Below are 24788 nucleotides of genomic sequence, written 5' to 3'. Positions count from 1 at the left end.
CAAGAAAGACAACTGTATCAATGAGGCAGAAAACTCAAAAAGGGATCATGCTGTAAGGTTGAGTGAAATAGGAGTTGATGGGAAGGGTGAGGGCAGTAACAAATTAAAAATACTATACATAAATGCACGAAGCATTAGAAATAAGATGGATGAGCTTGGGGCTCTTTTGGAAATTGGCAGATACGATATTGTGGGGATAACTGAGACGTGGCTTCAAGTGGACAGGGTCTGGGAAATGAATATTCAAGGCTACACGTGTTATCGTAAGGACAGACTGACGGGCAGAAGGGGTGGGGTGGCCATGTTGATAAGGGATGATATTCAGTCCCTTGCGCAGGGGGACCTAGAATCAGGGGATGTCGAATCAGTATGGATAGAGCTGAGAAATTCTAAGGGTACAAAGACCCTCTTTGGAGTTATCTAAGGACCCCAAACAGTAGTCTGGATGTCGGATTTAAGTTGAATCAGGAGTTGAAATTGGCCTGTCGCAAAGATATTACCACAGTTGTTATGGGGGATTTCAACATGCAGGTAGACTGGGAGAATCAGGATGGTATTGGACCTCAAGAAAAAGATTTTGTGGAGTGCCTCCGAGTTGGATTCTTAGAACAGCTGGTGCTGGAGCCTACCAGGGAGAAGGCAATTCTGGATCTGGTATTGTGCAACGAACCAGAATTGATCAGGGACCTCGAAGTGAAGGAGCCATTGGGAAGTAGTGACCATAATACAATAAGCTTCAATCTGCAATTTGAGAGGGAGAGGGTACAATCGGAAGTGACAATATTTCTGTTGAATAAAGGGAACTATGGAGCTATGAGGGAGGAGCTGGCCAAAGTTCAATGGTGCAATACCTTAGCAGATATTTCTGTGTATAATGCAGAAGATACAGGATCAGCTCATTCCAAAAAGGAAGAAAGATCCTAGGAGGAGGCATGGGTGGCCGTGGCTGACGAGGGAAGTTAAGAGACATATAAAGTTAAAAGAGAAAAAGTATAACATAACAAAGATAAGTGGGAAAACGCTGGACTGGGAAGCTTTGAAAGAACAACAGAGGATTACTAAGAAGGAAATACGCAGAGAAAAAATGAGGTATGAAGGTAAACTGGCCAAAAATATAAAGGAGGATAGTAAAAGCTTTTTTAGGTATGTGAAAGGCAAAAAAATGGTTAAGGTTAAAATTGGGCCCTTGAAGACAGAAACAGGGGAATATATTACGGGGAACAAAGAAATGGCAGAAGAATTAAATTGGTACTTCAGATCTGTGTCCACTGGGGAAGACACAAGCGATCTCCCTGAGGTAACAGTGGCTGAAGGACCTGAACTTAAGGGAATTTATATTTGCCAGGAATTGGTGTTGGAGAGACTGTTAGGTCTGAAGGTTGATAAGTCCCCGGGGCCTGATGGTCTACATCCCAGGGTACTGAAGGACGTGGCTCGAGAAATCGTGGATGCATTGGTGATTATTTTCCAGAGTTTGATAGACTCGGGATCAGTTCCTGCGGATTGGAGGGTGGCTAATGTTATACCACTTTCTAAGAAAAGTGGGAGAGAGAAAGCAGGAAATTATAGACCAGTTAGTCTGACCTCAGTGGTGGGAAAGATGCTGGGGTCTATTATAAAGGATGAAATTACGACACATCTGGATAGTAGTAACAGGATAGGTCAGAGTCAGCATGGATTTATGAAGGGGAAATCATGCTTGACTAATCTTCTGGAATTTTTTGAGGATGTAGCTCTGAAGATGGATGAGGGAGATCCAGTAGATGCAGTGTACCTGAACTTTCAGAAAGCTTTTGATAAAGTCCCACATCGGAGGTTAGTGAGCAGAATTAGGGTGCATGGTATTGGAGGCAAAGTACTAACTTGGATTGAAAGTTGGTTGGCTGATAGGAAACAAAGAGTAGTGATAAATGACTCCATTTCGGAATGGCAGGCATTAACCAGTGGGGTACCGCAGGGATCAGTGCTGGAACTGCAGCTTTTTAGAATATATATTAATGATATAGAATGTATTAGTATTAACATTAGCAAATTTACTGATGATACTACGCTGGGTGGCAGGGTGAAATGTGAGGAGGATGTTAGGAGATTACAGGGTGACCTGAACAGGTTAGGTGAGTAGTCAGATGCATGGCAGATGCAGTTTAATGTGGATAAATGTATGGTTATCCACTTTGGTGGCAAGAACAGGAAGGCAGATTACTACCTAAATGGAATCAATTTAGGTAAAGTGGCAGTACAAAAAGATCTGGGTGTTCTTGTACACCAGTCAATGAAGGTAAGCATGCAGGTACAGCAGGTAGTGAAGAAGGCTAATAGCATGCTGGCCTTCATAACAAGAGGAATTGAGTATAGAAGCAAAGAGGTTCTGGTGAGACCACACCTGGAGTATTGTGTGCAGTTCTGGTCTCCAAATTTGAGGAAAGACATTCTGGCTATTAAGGGAGTGCAGCGTAGGTTCACGAGGTCAATTTCTGGAATGGCGGGATTACCTTACACTGAAAGACTGAAGTGACTGGGCTTGTATACCCTTGAGTTTAGAAGACTGAGAGGGGATCTGATTGAGACATATAAGATTATTAAAGGACTGGACACTCTGGCAGGAGGGAACATATTTCCGTTGATGGGGGAGAGCCGAACCAGAGAACACAGCTTAAAAATACGGGGTAGACCATTTAAGACAGAGATGAGGAGAAACTTCTTCACCCAGAGAGTGGTGGCTGTGTGGAATGCTCTGCCCCAGAGGGCAGTGGAGGCCCAGTCTCTGGATTCATTTAAGAAAGAGTTGGATAGAGCTCTCAAGGATAGTGGAATCAAGGGTTATAAAGATAAGGCAGGAACAGGATACTGATTAAGGATGATCAGCCATGATCATATTGAATGGTGGTGCAGGCTCGAAGGGCAGAATGGCCTACTCCTGCACCTATTGTCTATTGTCTTAAGGTTAACACTGAGATTCTGTTGGCAGTTTGGATGGTAAATGCAATATTAGCTCTCATTTCAAGAGGGCTAGAGTATGAAAACAGAGGTGTACTGCTGAGGCTTTATAAGGCTCTGGCCAGACTGCATTTGGAATATTGTGAGCCGTATTGGGCCCTATATCTAAGGAAAGACATGCTGGCATTGGAGGAAGTCCAGAGGAGGTTTACAAGAATGAACCCAAGATGAAGTGCTTGTCTTATGAGGAGCAGTGGAGGATTCTGGGTCTGTACTCAATGAACTCTAGAAGCATGAAGAGGGATCTCATTGAAATTGACAGAATACTGAGAGGCGTGGATACAGTAGACATGGAGAAAATGTTTTCACGAGTAGGAGACATGAGGACCCGAGGGCACAGACTCAGAGAGAGATGGAACAACTCTTTAGAACTTAGATGAGGAGAAATATTTTCGGCCAGATGGTGGTGAATCTGTGGATCCCATTGCTGTAGCAGGCCAAGTCATTGAGTGTCTTTAAGACAGAGATAGATAGGCTCTTAATTGGTAAGGGGATCGAGGATTCCAGGGAGAAGGCAGGGGAATGGGGTTGAGAAACATATCAGCCATGGTCGAATGGCAGAGCAAATCCGATAGGCCGAATGGCTTAGTTCTGCTCCGATATCTTATGGTCTTTCCTCATAACCAGTCAACTTTCTTTTTCCTTTTCAATTATTTATCCAATTTTCCTTTTGCAAGTTATTACTAAATCTGCTTCCACTGCCCTGAAAGGCAATGCATTCTACCACATGCTGTGTAAAAAAATTCTCATTATTCCTGTTTTGTTAATTATGTTAAATCAGTGCAACCACACTTCTGCCAGTAGAAACAGTCTCTCCTTACTTACATCAAAACCTCTCGTGATTTTTAACATCTCTATTAAATTCGCCTATAACCTTCTCTGCACTTGGGAGAGAAATCCCAGCTTCTCCAGGCATTCTACACAACTTGCCTTCGTCATTCCTGTGTCTGAGAGACCATTCATGGATAACCGTCATCAACGCAACGTTGCTTATGGCAATCAAATTTACTTCACATGGTCTATCGCTATGAAAGGCCTTGCCACACTGAATGCAGGATAAAATGCTAGACTTTCTCAAACAGCCAGCAGTCTCTGGTCCACTGGGGTTTTTTTCCTTTTTAACAAATCTGAAACTTGGGGACTTTTCCAAAAAAAAAAGCAAAAAGCGAATCGATAAATGGGAATTTCAAAAGCGGTTTTGATCCCGCGCACAGCATGACATCAGGAGAGAGAAAATGTACACATCCACTTTGAAAGCATGCACCATTTCCCTGATCCCCTTCAGGCTTCAGTCATTGTTATAGAACCCCCTGGGAAGGGAGATTATAAAAAGAACATGAACTGAGTGTTAGTGCATTCCCGGGAACATCAGCAACACAACATCCAAGTCCACCGGGGCACATACCGACAGCAAGTAACTGCCACACTCAGAGAAACCCATGCTCTCAGAGGACAGGAGGGAGCAGACAAGGTCAAATGCAAAATGTTAAAGTGCCTCTGGGGCTGTCTCATATTTAGCTACAGTACACTATTCTGTCTCCTCACAGAGAAAACAAGCAAAACAAAACACAATGGCTCTGGGCTAAATCATGGCTTGTTTTGATCTGCAATAATTCTCCATGGTCATTTATTGGCATATAACAGAGATGGTGAATCAAAAACACAGATAAAGCCAAAGTAAACTGAGTAACTGAGATCATGCAAATAATCAAAATGAACAGCATCTGTGGTAAGAGAAACAAGAGGTGATATTTCAAGCCCAATATGACCCTTCCTTCAAAATATTGTCCGTTCTAAAGACTAGATTCAAACTGTTTCTTTCTCCACAGATGCTCATAACTCTGTTGAGTTTCTCCAGCACTTTCTGTTTTTACTTCAGACTTTCAGCATCCACAGTGCTTTGCTTTTAATTGAAGTTAACCTTTATTTACTGCTGTCAGCCCCCCATTCCAACCTTGTCCTTCATCATCTGGCTGACGTACAGAAAAAGAAAGAGAAACTGTAAAAAGCACGTTTTACAACCTTAGAATGTCCGAAAGCACTTTTAGTCAGTGAATTCCTTTTGATGTTCAGTTACTGTTGTAATATTAGGAAGGACTGTGTATCGTTCCATCGTTTGGGGGGGGGGGTGGGGGGGGGTAGGAGGTCTGGCTCAGTGCCAACAGCTTGCTAAGCGGCTACTCTTCTGATGTCAGCTTACTCAGCAAGTATCAATAGAACACACCATCAGTGCGTTCCTTATCTTCCCCCTTAACTTACAATCTGCTCAGTTACACTCATGCAAGAAAGGTTTACTTGCTCAGTTTTTGTGATTGATCACGTTATTATTGTGCTTGTAGGAGGTAACAGCAGCTCAGGCCAACTATATGGACTGCAGAATAGGCTGCTAATGGTGGTAATATAAGTATCACAAAGGTAAGACACTGCAGAAGCCAAAGAGGGTCGTAAATAAGTAATCCCTTAAAGGTTTAAGAGTGAACCTCAAACTGTTTATTAACATCACATGAAGCTGCAGAGCATTATATTCTTTAAAATCTATCTTAACCTGAGTGATCAAAAAGTAAGTACAGGTCGAGCTCCAGAGAAGAAAGGCCATATTATCCCATTGTCAACTAGATTTATATTGGATAACAGTGGGTATTATGAGATACCAACAGATTACTGATTTCCCAGAATGGTCGAATGTCAGCACATTCATTTAAAATTCTACGTGTTCACACAAGGCATCCTCTTAATGCTTTACTTGGCCTGAATAACATCACCTATTGGTGCCAATTCATTGCTCCATAGGACAGCCTTATACTGTGACATCAGCGGCATAAGAAATTGACAAGACCACCTAAATATAGTGAATATACACTCACTGTAGTTGCTAGAGAGATTTCTATCTGAAGTACAGATTCTAGTGATTAATATCAGATGGCAGAAACCCAGTTGCTACTGTGGTATAGAATACATAGTCTTTGAGAGAAATATTTACTGGGGCTTTCAATTTTGGTAAGGATCAGTTTTTGATCACTTGTCTACCATACGTTTTGCCCCTTCCATCCAATTTTCTCTACCACTGAAGACTGTTATTGTAGCCCTCCTGAAGTTGAACGTTTCTCCCCACTGGTGGTAATTTGAACCAAATGCTGTGGTATGGTAGGAGAAAGTGAAGTCTGCAGATGCTGGAGATCAGAGTCGAGAGTGTGTTGCTGGAAAAGCACAGCAGATCAGGCAGAATCCTGATGAAGGGCTCCGGCCTGAAACGCCAATTCTCCTGCTCCTCGGATGCTGCCTGCCCTGCTGTGCTTTTCCAGCAACACACTCACGACTGCTGGGGTATGGTGCCAGGCAAAGAGGGAAGGAGTGAGGGGTGGTAGGCAGGGAGAAGAAAGAGATCTGGACTATCAGGGTTGAGGGGTTAAGCTGGTTTTACACACTTCCCAATATCACTTGCCAATATAACAAATATAAATCAGGTGAGATGCAAAACAGAGAAACAGGAACTAGGAACATTTGGCTATTCATCCCTTTGAGTCACCTATGCCATTCAATATAATCATGGCTGATCCTCTCTCTCAATGCTACATTCCTCCCACTTTCCCTCCCCAAGATGTCTTTAACATCTAAAAAAAAATATCAGTTTCTTAGATGCAGGAAACTGGTGTTGCATCTGACTCCATGAGCATCTGGAATAATAGGTGAGGTAAAAATGACAATTATGAGTTTGACCTACTGCATGTCACAAGGGAATAGTTCATGCTGTGTGTCAGTCACTACCAACCAGTAGACTGCTGTTTATTGCCACTTGCAAACCATTTTAAATAACTCAGGGAATGGGGTGGGGGTGGTCCCAGAGCACTATGAACACAAACCCATCAACACCTCTCCTGCTTGTACAGCTCATCGTCAACTGAACCATTAATCAGCTGTGACTGAGAGAACTCTAGGCGCATGGTGGAAAATAGGAAATAATCTTGAACAATATAGAAGGAATGCCACTAGTTAGATGCTGTTCTGTGGTAGCATTAAATGAGAAAATTGAGAACATGCGTCTACGAGCTTGAACAGATAAAAGAAAGTTGGCGAATGTCCACACAAAACTTAGAAACGTGGTTGGCGGAGAGTGGATATACTGTGCAAAGTTACAGCCTCAAAGGAACACAGTTGTTAAAATAATAACATGCATAACCATCATGGTCTATTAAAGGCAGGGAGCTGCTCCCAGATCTCAGAATGGTGAATGAATCAAGCAAGTGAACTATAATGGAATATAATTGGGAACCCTGCTATGAACATTAGGAATCATTTATTTTATCTGGTGAAGGGATCTTTCCAAATGCCTTTTCTTTGCTAGTCCTGAACATAAATGCCAATGAGGCAGCAAGTTGGAAGCAAGAAACAGCCTATTATAAGACATTTAGACATAACTCTGCCTCACCACGATCTTGGTCCCATATTATATCCCAGTCAATGGTACTTTAGAAACTTCAGCAAGAAGTAGAGAATTTATAAGAACCCTGAGCAGCTCAACCTATAGCACTGAAGATCAACCTGTATTATTTCATTAATATCACAACAGGAAAGACTGAAAACTCAGCAGTTAGGGGACACCTTTTTGATTTGATTTATTACTGTCACGTGTACCTAGGCACAGCGAAAGGCTTTGTTCTGCAGGCAGTACAGGTGGATCATACCATACAAAGTGCATAAGGGCAAAAGAACAGAGCATGGAATACAGAGAAGGTGAACAAAGAGTGACATCTTCCAGGCAGATGGCAAGCATATTATCTGCTGTGGTTTCACTTCTCCTTGTTCAGGAAACGACCCCAAACCAGAGGTACAATCCAGTTTAAATACTTTGTCAGGTCAGCTTCAAAACAGAGACCATTCAGGTCTGCGTATCTCATCCTAACAGACCTTCCAAGGAAGACAAATGAGTTGTTGAGAAAAAGCCAACTTCAAGCCTCTTAACCTTCATGAAACACAACTTAATATGGGAAGTGGGTAGCTCATAGCCCTGTAATGAAATCCACTCCAAGTCACATGGCAGAATTTGATGTTCTCCCTGTAGGGAGTTCACTGGTGACAGTTATTATAAATAAATAGTATGTATTGATAATAATAGATTAAACCCTGTTTGAACACCTTCATGTGGGCAGGGAAAGTCACTGGGTAAACGATAATCACTGTTGGGTTACTTGTGGGTTTTAAGGTTGGGATCCCTTGATCATATACATGATCGCTAACCTTGAGCAGGGCAGGGCAGTTGCCTTCCTCCCACCAATACACAGCTTATCTTGACTTGGAAATATATCATTAACCCTTTAGTGTCTTTGGGTCAAAATTCTGGAACTCCCCTCCTAACAGTACCCAAGACATAATGACACCATCAAGAAGGCAGTTCATACCACCTTCCCCAGGACAATACATTTTGGGCCAGTCAGTGACTCCAACATCCCGTGAATGCGTAAATATTTTAAAAATTCATTACTTTGTTGAGTGGCCTGCCATTCGAAAGAAGGGGGGGGGGGCCTGCTGAGTGTCAGATCCCCACCCACCCAACCTTGGTGCAAATGGTGAGGGGCCAATGCTGCCCAGATACTGGCATTTTAAAATAGCAGTGTTGCCCCAGCAAGGGGCAACACTGGCCTTGCCAGTCAGTGGGAAGACCCCTTTCATCACGATAAATTCAACCCATACAGCCATTCATAGTGATCATATGAAAATGGCCTCACTGACAATTATAGTCGTCCTAAACAGGGCTCAGAGCAAAATCGATTCATGATTAGATTAGATTAGATTACTTACAGTGTGGAAACAGGCTCTTCGGCCCAACATGTCCACACCGACCCGCCGAAGCGCAACCCACCCATACCCCTACATCTACCCTTTACCTAACACTACGGACAATTTAGCATGGCCAATTCACCTGACCTGCACATCTTTGGACTGTGGGAGGAAACCAGAGCACCCGGAGGAAACCCACGCAGACACGGGGAGAATGTGCAAACTCCACACAGTCAGTCGCCTGAGGCGGGAATTGAACCCAGGTCCCTGGCGCTGTGAGGCAGCAGTGCTAACCACTGCTTGAGACAATAACATGTACCCATATTTTATGATTATGAGAATCAGTAGGGCCATAACGACCAATTTCAGGAACATGTTCATCACTCAAAGGTCCTGAGAAAAGTCACCAATTGTACAATATAGTATTGACCCTGGGTAGGTAAAACTCATTCCTGGTTTGGAATTGGCTACAGGCAGACTTAATTCAGATTGAGACAAAGAAAAATCAGGAATTAGACATTGGGGTTATCCTTGGCCATTAAAATTGAACAATCCATTTCATTTTTAGACTTCCACAATAACGCACACAAGGTAGACCATTCTGATAGCTCTGGTAATCTAGTAAAATCCTGAGCCATTACCAAAACTGACAAAAAGGATGGAAAAAACACATGAACTGGAGATTTTCTATATATTGAAAACAAAGAACGCTGGAAATAGTCTGCAGAAACAGACAGTTGGTCTTTTTGGTTGCAGACGTTTGGTCAGAACTGGCCAAAGTTAGAGATTGAACAGATTTTTAAGTAAGTACAGAGAAAGGAAAAGTGGGGAGGGAAGTTAAAACAAACGGGAAGGTCTGTGATTGAGTGGAGGGCTAGCGAGATTACATTTTGTAGAGTATAGGAGATCAAGGATCGAGAGGTGAGAATGAGGATTGGACAGAGATTGATAACAGCAACTGACCAAAAGCACAGAATCATGCTGATCAAACGTGTTCTGTAAATCAGGTCACCATTCTATTCACGCCCAGTTTAAATGAGATGCAAATTATTAAATTGAAGCAAACACAGGTAGATTACTGTTTCAACCTCAGGGAAGTATCGGGGGCCTGAATACTGGAAGGGAGGAGGTGAATGAACCAGGTATTACATCTCCCGCACCTACACATGAAGGTGTTGTGTAATAAGATAGTGATTGAAGAATAAAATGGTTTGGAATGGAGGAATATTCCTTTTGAAATTCTGAAAGGAGAGCAGAGGAAATGTATGTTTGCTGGAGGAATCATGCAGGCAATGGTAGGTGACCATCCATTGAATGTGAAGTCTGGCGGGTGAGTACAAAGAGAAGCCTATCATAGTTCTGAGGGGTGGGAGAAGGAAAAGAGTGCAGGATTTGGGCAGCGACAGTTCAACATCATTATCTACCAGGGTGACAGGGAATCCTCAGAAGGAAAATTGAAGATACAGGAGATACTAATGAAGGTCACATTGGGAGAACGGATTTGGTGGAGATGAGGAAACTGCAAAAATGAAGTTCAGTCCATCCAGTGAGTGGGGTGCCAGGAAACGTAATCAAGAAAGCTCCTACTACCAATTTGCTTTGTTTCTTCTAACATTTAAGCATGGGTCTCTTTAAGGCAATGAAATCGAAGTGTTCTTACAGAAATTCATTGACATATATTAAGAGGCTGTATGCATTCAGCTTCTGGCTTTGTGTTTTACACATTATACAAGACTTGCACCAGGGTCATCAGTTTGTAAAGTATAGATTATAGTAAACATTGGCATCTATACGGCTCTCATTGATAGGGAAACTATATAAACCCTACAGTTATCCAGTGGTAATCTAATAGACAAGAAATGTTGTTGAGCTTTCAGTTCAAAACATTCAGTTTTACCCACCAAAATCAGAGAGCTCATCCAGGGGTACTAATCTGGAAATGGTATGTACCAGAGTCATTGGTTTAGACTTCATTTACTCCAATTCACAACAGGAAAATGAGGTTCAGAAAATCTGGTGAAACCCTTTATGCTCCTGCACAATCAAATGACTCTATAAATTTTTCTTATCCCACTGCTCTCAATACTTGCATGCTATTCTGCAAATGCTTTTCACACTGGTGGCTCTGCATCATTCTCGTACCTGTACACTGCTCTCTTGTCAGACTCCAACTGTGCTTGAGGGTCGAGTGGTACAGTGGCTACAGGGGTGGCAGCCGCAGAGGATGATGGGATATGCACTGGCTGCGTCTTGGTGGTCTGCTGGGCCGTGGCTGTCATCTGTGAAGGAGGAACATAATAAAGCTTTACGAAGGGACCTGACCTCAGTGCAAACATCTAAACATAATTTCAAGAGTTGGCTTGCTTTGACACAAAAGCTGCTCCCCTCCATTACACACAGATCTGTTCACTATCCAGTCACCTTCAGTGAAGTGGGCAAAATGGAGAAGGCTTATTCTGCACAAGGCTTCACAATGGCCGTCAGTGGATCTGGTCTGAGACTGGTGGCACAGTGGTTTAGTGGTTAACGCTCACAGCACCAGAATCTGGATTTGACTCCACCCTCAGGTGACAGTCCGTGTGGAGTTTGCACATTCTCCCTGTGTGTGTGTGTGTGTGTGTGTGGAGTTTCATCCAGGTTTCCTCCCACAGTCCAAAGGTTTGCAGGTTAGATGGACTGGCCGTGCTAGAGTCCAGGGATGTGCATGCTAAGTGGATTTGCCATGGAAAATTGAGGATTAGAGGGATGGATTGGGGGGGGGGGGGCGGGGCAAGAGACTGGGTGGAATGCTCTTTGGCAGTCGGTGTTGTCTTGATCGACCGAATAGCCTGCTTCCACACTGTAGGGATTCGAATCATTCTGTGGACCACACAGTGCCATAATCACAAGTTAGGTTTAGGCTTCATAATGTAAACAAAAGTGTATCATGAACAGCAAATACTGAAAGAATACTAAACTGAAAGAATTATAATTAAGTCACTGTTTCACCTGCAAAGAGTGTTTGGAGCCTGCCTGATTGGAAGGGAGGAGGTAAGTATGCTTGTATTGTAGATGTTATAGGCAGGGGAGGGAGTGTTGTGTAAATGAAGGTCAGGATGTGGCAGAGTTACTACAATTGTGAAATGGGTGGAAAGATGAGGTTGGCAGTGGCACAAATAGAAGGTGGCAGAAATTTAGAATAGACAAGTGGTTCTTTTGACTGGCACAGACTTGATGGGCCAAAGGGGCCTTTTCCTGTGCTGTTGACTTCTATGGCTCTATAAATGGCAAACAGCAACCCACTGAATGGAGGAGGCTGGTGGGATGGAAGCTAAGGACAAACAGAGGACGGAAATCCAAAATAAACACAAACGGTATACTCAGCCAGTCCGGCAGCCTTCTTGGAGAGAGAACGCGGAACAAAGAAGTAGAACAGAAGCTAGGGAAATGCAACAAGCTCAACAAATACCTAGCCAACTAGAGCTGGAGCGCAAATGAGGGCTGCATCATCAGAATTGCTGCGGTGGAATTGGAAGAACTGACAGATCGGCTGTGGGATGTGAGGAAGTGTCATCAGCGTAACTTTGTGAATCAGTGGGCTTCCAGTAGATACTGATCTCTAGCTTATGTCTCGAAATGGAGATCAGTAAGCCAAGGAAGGGAAGAGTAAGAAATTATGGGAGGCAACAGAAGGTTGGGATTTTGAAATAAAATTGAGAAAATTGTCCAGTTCAGAGAGAGAGAGAGAGAGAGAGAGAGCATGAAATGGCATGAATACAGCCATAAGTGAACTGAAAGGAGAGATGATGGAAGGACATAGGTAGGCCTGGAAGAAAGAATGATCCACATATTAACATAAAAATATAGACGATAGCAGCAGATGTAGGCCACTCGAGGCTACTCCACCATTCATTATAGGAGAAGCCAATCTTCGAAATCATTTCCCTAAGTCCTGTCCTTTCCCCATAAACCTTGATCATCTTAATCATAAGAGCTATGTCTACTTCCTTCCTGAAAACAGGATGTTTTGAACTCAACCATTTTTTGTGGTAATGAACTCCACAGGTTCAAAACTCCCTAGGTGAAGAAATCTCTCCACAGCCCAGTCCCAAAAGCTTTACTCCTTATCTTTAAAACTATGACCCCTGGTTATGGACTCCCCTACCATTGGGAACACCCTTCCTGCACCTAACCTGTTTATCCCATTAGAATTTTATAGTTTTGTATGAGATCTCCTCCCATTCTTGTAAACTCCAGTGAATACAATCTTAATCGATTTAATTCCTCCTCATAGATCAGTCCTGATTTCCCAGGAATTAATTTGGTAAACCTTCATCGCACTCATTCAATAGCAAGAGTACCCTTCCTCAGATATGGAAGCTAAAATTACACACAATACTCCAGGTGTGGCCGCACCAATGGTCTGTATAATTGCAGTCAGATATCCTTGTTCCTGTGCTAGAATCCTCTCGTTACAAAGGCCAACATACAGTTTGCTTTCTTTACAGCCTGCTACACCTGCATGTTTACTTTCAATGACTGGTGCATAAGGACCTGAAGGACCCGAAACGTCGATTTTCCTGTTCCTTGGATGCTGCCTGACCTGCTGCGCTTTTTCAGCAACACATTTTCAGCTCTGGTGCATAAGGACACCCAGGTCTCACTGAACATTTATCACTCTCTCTCAATTTACAGCCATTCAAACAATAGTCCCCCTTCCCATTTTTTGCAATGAGCTTCCAGCTACAGCTATAGATTTCCGTAATAACACCATTTATCTGAAAGAAGTTAGTGAAAATAAAGGGGTTTTTTTTCACCATGGGAACCAATATCTTCACTGAACAGGTCTCTGGGAAAGCTAGTTTTTAGATCAGTAACACATGACATATCTCAACTGCGAACAGTCAGCTCACTTCCTGAACTGCATTCAGTCATAAACGAAAACTAATTCAGGTTTGAATAATAAGGTGGCCGGATATCTAAAACTATCATAAAATCCTTTATTAGATGTTGAAGGCCTTGTCACACCTTGTAATGTCCCGCCACTAATCTTATTACCCTGCTCTGCACCCTGTGATGATTAACATAAACAGACCAAAAGAACCTCACTTCATACACTGAGACCTAGAAAGATCCCTGCAAGTCGGACGAAAGAACAAATATAAGGACAGGAAAAATTTTAACAGGGACACTCACCCAATCTAATTTCTTGTGGCGGCATTTTTGCCTCCATAAATCTCTCAACTTATTTTCAGGATCACTTGCCACACGAATCGAGTTGACCTGCCACAAACCAGTAGGAAACTTCAAAAGTTCTACTGGGAGAGATAGGTTGCTACTTTACACACGATATTAAACTATGAGGCTTTACCTGATTTCAGAGCTTGGATTCCAATTTTCAGTGGGAAAAGGTTAAGTAAAATGACTCGACAATGACACCTGCTTTAGACTCATCCTGTGTTTTCTTTGTCCCAATATCACTTCCTTGCACCCTCAGGACCGTGCCATTTAATGTCTCCTGACTTCTACCACACCCCAAACATTCCCCTTGCCCCACCTCTATTTGCTCAAACATCAATTCCACGTCAAACTTTCACCAGGTCTAATGAAAGAGCGTCAGTCTGAAACTTGGGTTTGAATTTGATTTGATTTGATCTATTCTTGTTGCATGTACTGAGTTACAGCAAAAAGTATTGTTTTGTGTGCTATCCAGACAAATCATAGCTTACATAAATACAGGGTAATAGAACAGAATGCAGGATACAGTGTTACAGCTATAGAGAAGGTGCAGAGAAAGATCACTCTAATATTTGAGAAGTCCGTTCATAAGCCTGATAACAGTGAGGAAGAAGTTGTTCTTGAATCTGTTGGTACATGTTATCAAGCTTCTGTTTCTTCTGCCCAATGGAAGAAGGTGGAAGACAGTATAACTGGGGTGGGAGGGGTCTTCAGTTATCTTGGCTGCTTTCCAATGTTGGTATAAAATCCTGGTTGAGAATCCAGGATAGCCAATGCTCCGGGGAATCTCCTGGTGGAGCTCTTTCCAATTCGTAACAGTTGCTGGGTTCCATCTTCGGGGAGTCAAGTCAGTGTGGCTCAGGGAGATAGTTAGCACCTGCCTTTGCAGTGTGGGCCTGGTCATCTGTGATTATGGCAGTGCCACATCAAAGGTGTCATCAGTGGGAAGGAGTGGCTGAAGGAGGACGAGTGTTACCAACATTATCCACTAAGTTGTTGCAAAGGCTCTGAAGGCCCAGGGATAGAGTCCCTTTGTGAATGATAGTCTATGGACAAGCTGACTCATTGTGATGTATGAGCTGCTCTTCGTGATGGAAGCTTCTGCCACCACTCTCTGTAACTATAGGAAACTGTAACACCTGCTGGGTTGAGAGTGGTTGAGGACAACCACTTCCTGATCTAACTAGCTCAGTCTCTTGTAGTTAAAAATGATATTTATTGCATGCTAACACTAGTTACAGGTTACATTGATATGATAGAAATTGTTACACAATTTCTGAGGAGGATCCGCTCCTTTGAAATCCTAAGTTGTTCTGCCCACAAGACCATATGACAGTATCATAATGGATAATATTTGCCCTTTCAGTAATGGTAATTGGGTTATTATAATAAACAATCCAATTCACTAATGTTTTTGGGGAAGGAAATCTGTCGACTTTACCATTCTTGTCAACATGTAACTCCAGACCCACTGCAGTGTGTTTCACTCTTTACTGCCCTCGAAATAGCCTAGTACATATCTAATACACTGCTCATTGTCACCATCCATTGCATAACAAATGCTATTTATTTTCCAGAAACATGCATTCTGTACATGAATAAAAAGATTTACAAAGTTTCTGAATACACACATGAGAGGACAGTGTTCACAAGATGACACTAACAGCACAGGTGCTCATGCAAATGTAATGCTCGTTCTGAATAAAGTCATTGTTCTCAAACTGCAGTGAGCACTGTGGTATTGCAAAAGTGTCAGACGGTGGCTATCTCCAGGGAATGAGAGGACTAACTATCTCCCCTTGATTGCCTGGTCAAATTCCCATATGTGTTCTGGGGGTATTAAACAGGAACAGGCTTTTAAACATGGGTACGAGGTCAAGGGTTGATGTATCTCCTGACTTCACCCAGGGACTGTCCACAATTGAGAAGCATAAGCCAGGAGTGCAATGCAACAGTCACCAATTCCCTGCATGAAAGCAGCTCCATCAGTACCATCTAAGATAAATCAGCTTGCTTGACAGATATTCCACACACCACTTTCCATGTTCTGTATGATGGCCCGCATCCTACTGATAACCTGATAATGGTTAATCGCCTCACCAAAGATAAACTTCCCTCTAGTGTGAGTATTAAATGCTCAACATTTAACCTCAGTGGCCTTCATGCCAAAGCAAATGTGACCACTGTATACATACAAGACCTATAGTATATAGATAACTGCAGCATCACTGCCAACTGTACAGTGGATTTGCAAGCCACACTTTGCCTCTTCAATTCAGCATACAAAAGAAAGAGCCCGTTCTTGAATGTTAACAAAACAAAACTCATATTAGTTCAGATTTGGTCAGTCAGGTATTCCACCTCCTCCATAGAGATTCTACAATATGTTGAATACTTCCAATACATCAACAGCTAGCTCTCTCAGCAGGTTACTAGTGACAAGAACATTCAATGCTGGATCAGCTGCTCCAGCCCCATATAAACTAATGCAACAAATGTTTGACAATGAAGACCTCCACAAGTCAACAATGAACCCAATGTAGTCATCACAACACTCCTGTTATCACCATACTTCCACACAACAGTGAGACCTAGACTATTTGGATATCAGCAACAGATAAGAGCAAGAGAGAAATTCCATCAGCAATCCTCCACCACATTCTCCTGAGTCAATATAAGAACCATGGAAATGTGTTAGTGTCCAATTTGAAACCAATCTACACACATTCAGCAAAACTCCTATCAAAACAACTATGATCTACGGGACATTGTCAGGGCAGATGAAATGCATCTCCTTTGACAGTTCTTGCTTACTCAATTCCCAAATAGCCAAGAATTATGAAAGAACAATTAAAATGCTTCAAAGACACTCTAAAACTGTTGTAGAAGAATGGCAGCATTGACATTCATCGCTGGGGAGCTCAGTACCAATCATTCATTGTGGTAACAATTTATCCATCAAACTACATTGCGTTTTGAGTCAGGCAGAGCATCAGCCTGAAGAAAAGGAAGCTCCTATAATCCAGATCCCGCTACCTTGTGAGATGTCTTACCCCTTGTGTCCGAAGATCTCTGCATTGAGAATTGGCCAGTTAAGTTGCAGGAAGACACACAGTAAAGACCCACAACCTCAAGTAATTAACATCTTGCAATGGAAGGTCAGTGACAACAATGACTTCATCCACTACCTTTAGCATTCAGTCTCTCCAGCACTGGTGCACCATGGCAGCAGCATCTATAAGATACACTACAGCAACTCCACAATACATCTTCAACAACACTGTCCTGAATCCGCAAGTACTTAGAGTCATAGAGATGTACAGCACGGTAAAAGACCCTTTGTTCCAACTCATCCAGGCTGACCAGATATTCTAAACTAATATAGTCCCACTTGTCAGCATTTGGCCCATATCCCTCTAAACTCTTCCCATGTCCCCATCCAGATGCTTTTTAAACATTGTCATTGTACCAGCCTCCACCACTTCTTCTTGCGGTTCATTCCATACTCGCACCACCCTCTCTATGTCACTATGTATTCAAAAACACTGACATCTTCACATTATGACTTGGGAATATTCATTGGCCCTGAATCAGCTTGCAAAATTCATTACTGCACGTACAAGTTAGGAGCAGCAGTGGGTCATTCGCTCCTTCAAGCCTGCTCTGTCATTCAATAGGATTATTGAAGACCACTGATGGTCAACTCAACCTGCGCTACAAGGACTGCAACAGTTTAAAGTAGCAGCTTATTAACCTGCTCAAGACTTAAATATCTGCACTCTGCATTCCTTTCTAGTGGTTAAGTCCCCACATTTTAGTTTGTATTTGGCCCCATGACTTACCTCCAAGAGACCTGGATAAATGCGAGGTGATGCATTTTGGAAGGTCGAATTTGAAAGGTGAGTACAGGGTTAAGGATAGGATTCTTGGCAGTGTGGAGGAACAGAGGGATCTTGGTGTGCAGGTACATAGATCCCTTAAAATGGCCACCCAAGTGGACAGGGTTGTTAAGAAAACATATGGTGTTTTGGCTTTTATTAACAGGGGGATTGAGTTTAAGAGTTGTGAGATCTTGTTGCAGGTCTATAAAACTTTGGTTAGACCGCACTTGGAATACTGCGTCCAGTTCTGGTCACCCTATTATAGGAAAGATGTGGATGCTTTGGAGAGGGTTCAGTGGAGGTTTACCAGGATGCTGCCTGGAATGGAGGGCTGATCTTATGAAGAGAAGTTGACTGATCTCGGACTTTTTTCATTGGAGAAAAGGAGGAGGAGAGGGGACCTAATTGAGGTATACAAGATAATGAGAGGCATAGATAGAGTTGGTAGTCAGAGACTATTTCCCAGGGCAGAAATGATGAACACGAGGGGTCATAGTTTTAAGCTGGTTGGAAGAAAGTACAGAGGGGATGTCAGAGGCGGGTTCTTTACACAGAGAGTTGTGAGAGCATGGAATGCGTTGCCAGCAGCAGTTGTGGACGCAAGGTCACTGGGGACATTTAAGAGACTACTGGACATGCATATGGTCACAGACATTTGAGGGTGCATACATGAGGATCAGTGGTCGGCACAACATCATGGGCTGAAGGGCCTGTTCTGTGCTGTACTGTTCTATGTTCTAGACACCAACTTCCTGTGGGATTACCTTTTGAAGGGCAATTAGGGACCGGGCCATAAATGCTGCGCCTACCCACAAATCTCATGTGCCATGAATGAAATTTTGAAATGTCGTGTCACCTCATTCCCAAGACCAAGGGCACTGTCCCAATTCACCCGTGCCTTTCCAAGACTGGAGATCGCACCACTACAAGCCCCTCCATCCCAGGACTGAGCTGTCTGCCTTCTGGAACACTTATGGAGCTGAACAAACTGTCATCCAATAAACAGCCTGTGTGACAGAGCAGGCACTAGCATGCACGATTTGGTGAGCAATGGAAAGGAAAGCTGTTGTGTTACCTGAGACGAGGGAAAAGCTCCTCTCCCTCCCCCTCCCATATTGCCCTAGAGGACTCTTGTTGGATTTTGATCTCAATCCTATTTTATTAAACAGTCAATTTGTTTCTCAAGGGAGCAACAAGGATAAGGTTGCTTGGTCCATTATCAGCTCTTTCAAAAGCCATAAATTCTTAATCCCTGCTTCAGTGTGAATTAAATTGGGCTCTTCACACTCAACTAACCCCATTCTGCATTCCTTTGTACTTCCAGCTTTTAAATCTCCACAGGTTTTTAGGTTTTATTTGGTCCCCTTGTGCTCACCTACTACAGACACCAGCCTCCCCAGGGACCACTATAGAAGCTTAGTCATCCTGTTATCAAGCCTGTCGAAATGACTGACAGTCTCTGCGTGTTATAAATCTCTCTGCCACAAATCCTCAAGGACAGAATTTATGCGCAAAGAACAAAGAAGCTTAATTTAAGACATTATAATTTATTTTCATTCCCCTGATCTTTGGGAAGATCAGACCTACAGCAGATTGTTAATGAGTGGGTGCTTGATGAATCTATTTATCTCAATATGTACAGCGAAGCTCTGACAAGATAAATCGGCACCTTCCACGTTATCATGTTAAATGTAAGCTCGTGCCAGCTCCTGGGGCATCTAAGGTGGCAGCTTCAGTGTCCAGGGTGGCACATGGATCAAAAGTGTCCCAGGTTCGATACCTGGTCTCTGCCAAGTCAACAGATTTCCACTGTGGTGGTAGTAATGTTATGGACCAGCCCAGACCCCCCCCTCAAAATATATTAAGAACATAGCCTAGACCCTAACTACAGAGGACTCTCGATTATCCCAAGGACACAGGCTGGGAGTGTTTCAATCGGTTAATCAAATTCCGGATAATCAAATGCCGGTAACATATTTTAACAGAGCTCGGGACATTGTGATCTTGCCAGATAATCTGATGTTCAGATAATCAAATGTTGGATAATCGAGGTTCCTCTGGATTTCTTATTTTAAAGGTAAATCTGAAATGCGTATTCCAGATGCGATGTGATTGGTCAAACTATTCAATGTTAAGCAAAATGACATTTTTTAAACATGATAGTTAAATTACAATCCAAAGAAAAAGGAATTAACTATTGGAAACCTTAAATGAATAATAGATAAAACACCTATTACTAATTAACTGCTCCAATATAGTAACATCTCATTAATACACTCTTTGGCAAAAAGTCAAATTGAGACACAGATTCTGTCATGCAAAGCAAAGGCTGCTCCCATCTGTAGCACATATACTACCTGACCTGCTGAGCTGTTACTGCAATTTTTAATTTTATTTCAGATTTCCAATAACTGCATTACTTCACTTTATAATAAAAGGTTATTCTTGGGATGGAGATTGGAATGACAAAATTAGCATTTGTTGCCATCCTCAAACTGGCCAGGAAAAGATGGTGGCGAGCAGCCTTCTTGAACTACTGCAGTTCTGAGGGTGGCAGGTACACCCATAGTGCTGTCAGGGAGACAGGCCCAGGATTTTAGCATGGTGACAATGCAGGAACGAGGATGCATTTTCAGTTCTTGTTGGTGAGTGGCTTGGGGGGACCTTTTAGGTGTTGGTGCTACCATGTATCAGCTCCCCATATTCTTCTAGGTGGGAACAGTCACAGATTTGGAAGGCGCTATTGAAGAAGCCTTGGTGTGCTTTGACAGTGTATCTTGTCGATAGTATACAGTGCTGCCACTGTGTGTTGCCAGTCAATTGTCCTGGATGTTGTTGGAGCTGCACCCATCTAGGTAAGTGGGGAATACACTCCTGACCTGTGCCTTGAAGATGGTGGACAGGAGTTTAGGAGACAGGAGTCAAGTTACCCAATATGCTGAGGAAATCCTGCAGAGATGTCCTGGAGCCAAGATTACTGAAATCCAACAACTATCTTCCTATGTGCTAGGTATTACACTCATCAAGGGAGAATTTTCCCAATTTCCACTGACAACAAAATAATTTTGTTCCTGACAGCTAGTTAGAGCAATTCAATTTCTTTTAATCATTTTAAATAGAAGAATATTAAAATTACAGAAGATAATGGTAAGACCGCGAGAATATTCCGGATGATTCTTATTGACACATGGACAGACCAGACTGGGCTAATGCTCTGTGGCTATGTTGCAAAATCCTGCACTCTATTTTCAGTTTAATATTTGAAGATTTTGCATGTACTGAACATTTAAATTAGGTTCTACTGCTCACAGAAAACAACCTCAGCAATTCATATAGTTTAGATCAAAGGCAGTCGAGTCTTTCAGCTTCAAAAAAGTTTCTCAAAAAGGGGATTGTGTGAAATGCCAAGAATACATTGTGAACTATCGCTGTGGGATATCGCCATTTTGAAATATGGAAATAATGATGTAACACCAGTAATTTATTTTGCATTCATGTGACACAGTTAAGTTCATTACATCCTCAAAAATTCCCTTGGTGCTCTCATGGTGCAGTTGGAGACCTAGGTTCAAATCTAACTTGCTCCGGTGGCATGTAACAACATTCCTGAACAGGTTAATTAGCAAAATATCTGCAAAGATTCCTTTAGTCACAAAGCACACATTTTAAAACCCATGATTCACTGTCAATAGCATCCAATGCAAAGAGCTCATGCTGAATTATTTTGCCTCTGGCCTCACCGTAAGGAGTTCACTCTGGTTCAGATGGGAAACTTTCAGTTTCAGAACGAGCCTCCAACAAACACTCCCCCTTCCATCCTTTCACTTAGATACTCCCCAATCGTTGAGCCATCTGATGACACCTTTGCACACTTACATCCTACGATTTGATGATAAAACTTCACAAAACACAAACACAACACTTGAATGGTTTTTGAAGAACACATCCAAAGTTAAACTACAAATGTTAGACCCCCTGCAATTTTGTGTAAGTTCTTCACAGGTGCGTCCTAGTCTCATTGCTTATGTAGGACTGAAGGATATGTAGGGCTCTTGTGGTGTTGTGTCCCTACCTCTGGAGGCCTGGATTCAAGTCCCACCTGCTCAAGAGGTAACATAACAATATCTCTGAATGGGTTGTTTAGAACTATCTAGGATCTAAGCATTTCCCACACTAATAACTGCATTCTTTGTGTAGGACACTGGAATGCTTCGTCCTCACAGTCTTGATCCACAACTTCCCACTACCCTCATCCATCCACTTTGTCAAAGGCCGTGTAGAAAATGTTTTGCACAGTCCTTCAATTTCAGAATGCTTTTATGTTTGAATTTGCCTTTGGTTTCTGTCAACTATGCAGGTCATGAACCTGGTCTTCTCAGGTCCTGTGGTTTACACTGGAACTGTCTTCAAACATTTCCACGGCACAGTTCAGTTGCTGAGATTCATGGCAGTGCCATGTATGTAACCACAGTGCCATGTATGTAACCACAGTGCCATGTATGTAACCAATGTGACACAATGGTTACTTATGTTTCGCTGCTGTTTGATGATTAAACCACTGGAAACTCTTTTGGTAGCAGCTTTAATTTTCTGCAATTTCTAGATATTTTAGTTCTCCAAAATAGCTATATTAAATAACTATTGCTTTGAGTTTTTTTCTGATGTGCTTGATTTGTCCATGTGAATGAACGTGTAGCAGGCTTATTCCACAGAAAGCTCCTGGGTCAGAACGCAGTCCATCATAGGGTCCTATTCAGCTCATGACAAGGTATTCAAATTACAGATTGTGCATGGAATAGTCTGGAAGGAGAGGTTTCGACAATCAGAGGTCATATCTCTCCCATATTTGCTGACAATAGCTTTAAGCTCACTGGTAAACCATTCAAGCAGCAAATAAAGAAACAAAATGGTCTCTGATTGGAAGTACAGCAAGCTGTGCGAAAGTTTCTATCTTTACTCATCCTGAGGCCTGGATACCAGGAATAGTGAACGAGTCAGTAAAGACAAGAGTGCTGCTAGGCTCAGGGTAGCCCCTAGGGTCAGGGTGCCTGCTGGGGGACTGAGGGGTGAGCAAAGTTCTGAGCATCCTGGTGGCCGATGAGACATTGTTCTTCACATGCTCGGCCTGGTCTCACACAACAGGCAGGAAGGTGGGAAACTGGAGGCGGAGGGAGAGCATATTGAGGAGAGAGAAACAGTGACAGAAAGAGAGAGAGAGAGAGAAAGAGATTAATTAGGTGAGGGTTGGGATACATTTGGAAGTGAGAAAGAGAAAAAGAAAGTGACACTGTATGTGCACATGTGCACGAATGAGTGAGAAAGAGAGAGAAAGAGAGAGTGAGAGAGGGATGAAACTGTGAAAAGGTGTGTGAGCTCTGAGAGAGCAAGACATGTCACCCACAAATGCCCTCTTTCCACTCCCCATAGAGGGCTGGGAGGAGGAAAATTTTAAATTGAAAGGCTATATGTCTCTGATACACCCCTGTACCCTTCAAAACCTGACCCCAATACAAAAAGAAGCTTAGGTATCCTGGGATAAAGTTAAAAATCACACAACACCAATTTACAGTCCAAAGGTTTATTTGGAAGCACTAGTTTTCGGAGCATTGCTCTTTCATCAGGTGGTTGTTGAGTATAAGATCATATGATCCTACGATCTTATACTCCACAACCACATGTTGAAGGAGCAGTGCTCCAAAAGCTAGTGCTTCCAAATAAACCTGTTGGACTATAACCTGATGTTGTGTGATTTTTCACTTTGTACACCCCTGTCCAACGACAGCATCTCCAAATCATATCCTAGGATACAGTGCGTTTCTGGTGACGTGTAACCATTTTGCCTGTTTTAGAGGATTAATTCCAGTATCTGCTCACCAAGTTCTGGCCCATGGCTGGTCAATGTTCTGTTGATACCAGCATGTTGGGCACCTTCTTGAGAGCAGATTCGTTCTTGTATTTCTGCGCCAGTATTGCATTGACGCCCAAACCCCTAACTAATCGCTGACTTTGCACACGTTGTGCATTTTAGCTTGAAGCCAGATTCCCACTGCATTACATTTTGGGATTTCTGTTTGTACTTTTGTTTTGTTGGGAGCTCATTTCCCACTGTTGGTCCTTGTGTATGCAATCTGCTCTGAGCCAGAGTCTTTGAGACACAGCTTGCATCACCTGTTTCATCCCTTGTGTCCAGTTATAAGTCATTGGTAACTAAAAAAAAACATATTTCATGAGGTGAAAAATTGAAGCTAATTGATTATAAAATGCTGTGGCTATAAGGGAAGGGTGATGGGGGAAGCGGTCGACTTATACACAGAGTACGTGTGAAAACATGATTTTTGGGGAAAATGGGATCAACCTTAATGATTGGTCAAGTATATACCATGACCTATCGCAAGAATGAAGGGGCTTTTTTAATATAAAAAGCAGAGCGAGTCCTGAACAAAGCCCCAAAGCCTGAAATCCCTTACAAAATTATATATTTTTTAATAACTTTGAATTCCACTGGGCAGAAAACCAACGGAAATTATCCTTGGAATGAGTTCAGGTTTACCTGCACTGCAGGCTATTAAGTCAGTTCTGTGTGGAGCTGGAAACGTTTTCTTCCTACACTTCCAGATGACAGCACTGAACAACATGTGGATATGAGTCAAATTTTAAAATTAATTTCAGGGCTCTCAATGTCAGAATCCCAACAAGCATTCTCATGGTGAAACTGTAAAGGTTCTGCAATGCTCCTTGAGTTACCACAAACCCACCTGTTGGCTCTCTTGGTATGTTGGAGGGGGTACACTCTGGGTTGCCATCATGGTCAGTGATGATGCAGGGGACACATGTTGCATCATGGGATTGCTTCACATCTAGGACCTAGGGAAACAACAGAGAGGGTTCTTACAGCGGCTCAGCACATCAGTAAGGAGC

General features: G+C 42.6%; 1 protein-coding gene across 24 annotated transcripts in view; it reads right to left on the bottom strand.

The window, feature by feature from the left end:
• Positions 1–24788, bottom strand: part of pknox2 (pbx/knotted 1 homeobox 2) — a 462769-nt gene that overhangs the window by 129242 nt on the left and 308739 nt on the right. For 18 of the 24 annotated variants that reach the window (XM_072593094.1, XM_072593109.1, XM_072593097.1 and 15 more), the window contains 2 exons: positions 24626–24734; positions 10915–11051 (listed from right to left, as the gene is read on the bottom strand). In XM_072593094.1, the coding sequence (XP_072449195.1) occupies positions 10915–11051; positions 24626–24712 (224 nt within the window). In that variant the 5' untranslated portion in view covers positions 24713–24734. The remainder of the gene's footprint in view (positions 1–10914; positions 11052–24625; positions 24735–24788) is intronic. The other 6 variants (XM_072593102.1, XM_072593107.1, XM_072593108.1 and 3 more) reach the window with 1 other exon arrangement.

Source organism: Chiloscyllium punctatum, chromosome 23 (genome assembly GCF_047496795.1).
Source record: "Chiloscyllium punctatum isolate Juve2018m chromosome 23, sChiPun1.3, whole genome shotgun sequence".
Classification (NCBI taxonomy): domain Eukaryota; kingdom Metazoa; phylum Chordata; class Chondrichthyes; order Orectolobiformes; family Hemiscylliidae; genus Chiloscyllium; species Chiloscyllium punctatum.
The sequence above is the reverse complement of the archived record's forward strand: the minus strand, read 5'-3'. Positions and strand labels throughout refer to the sequence as shown.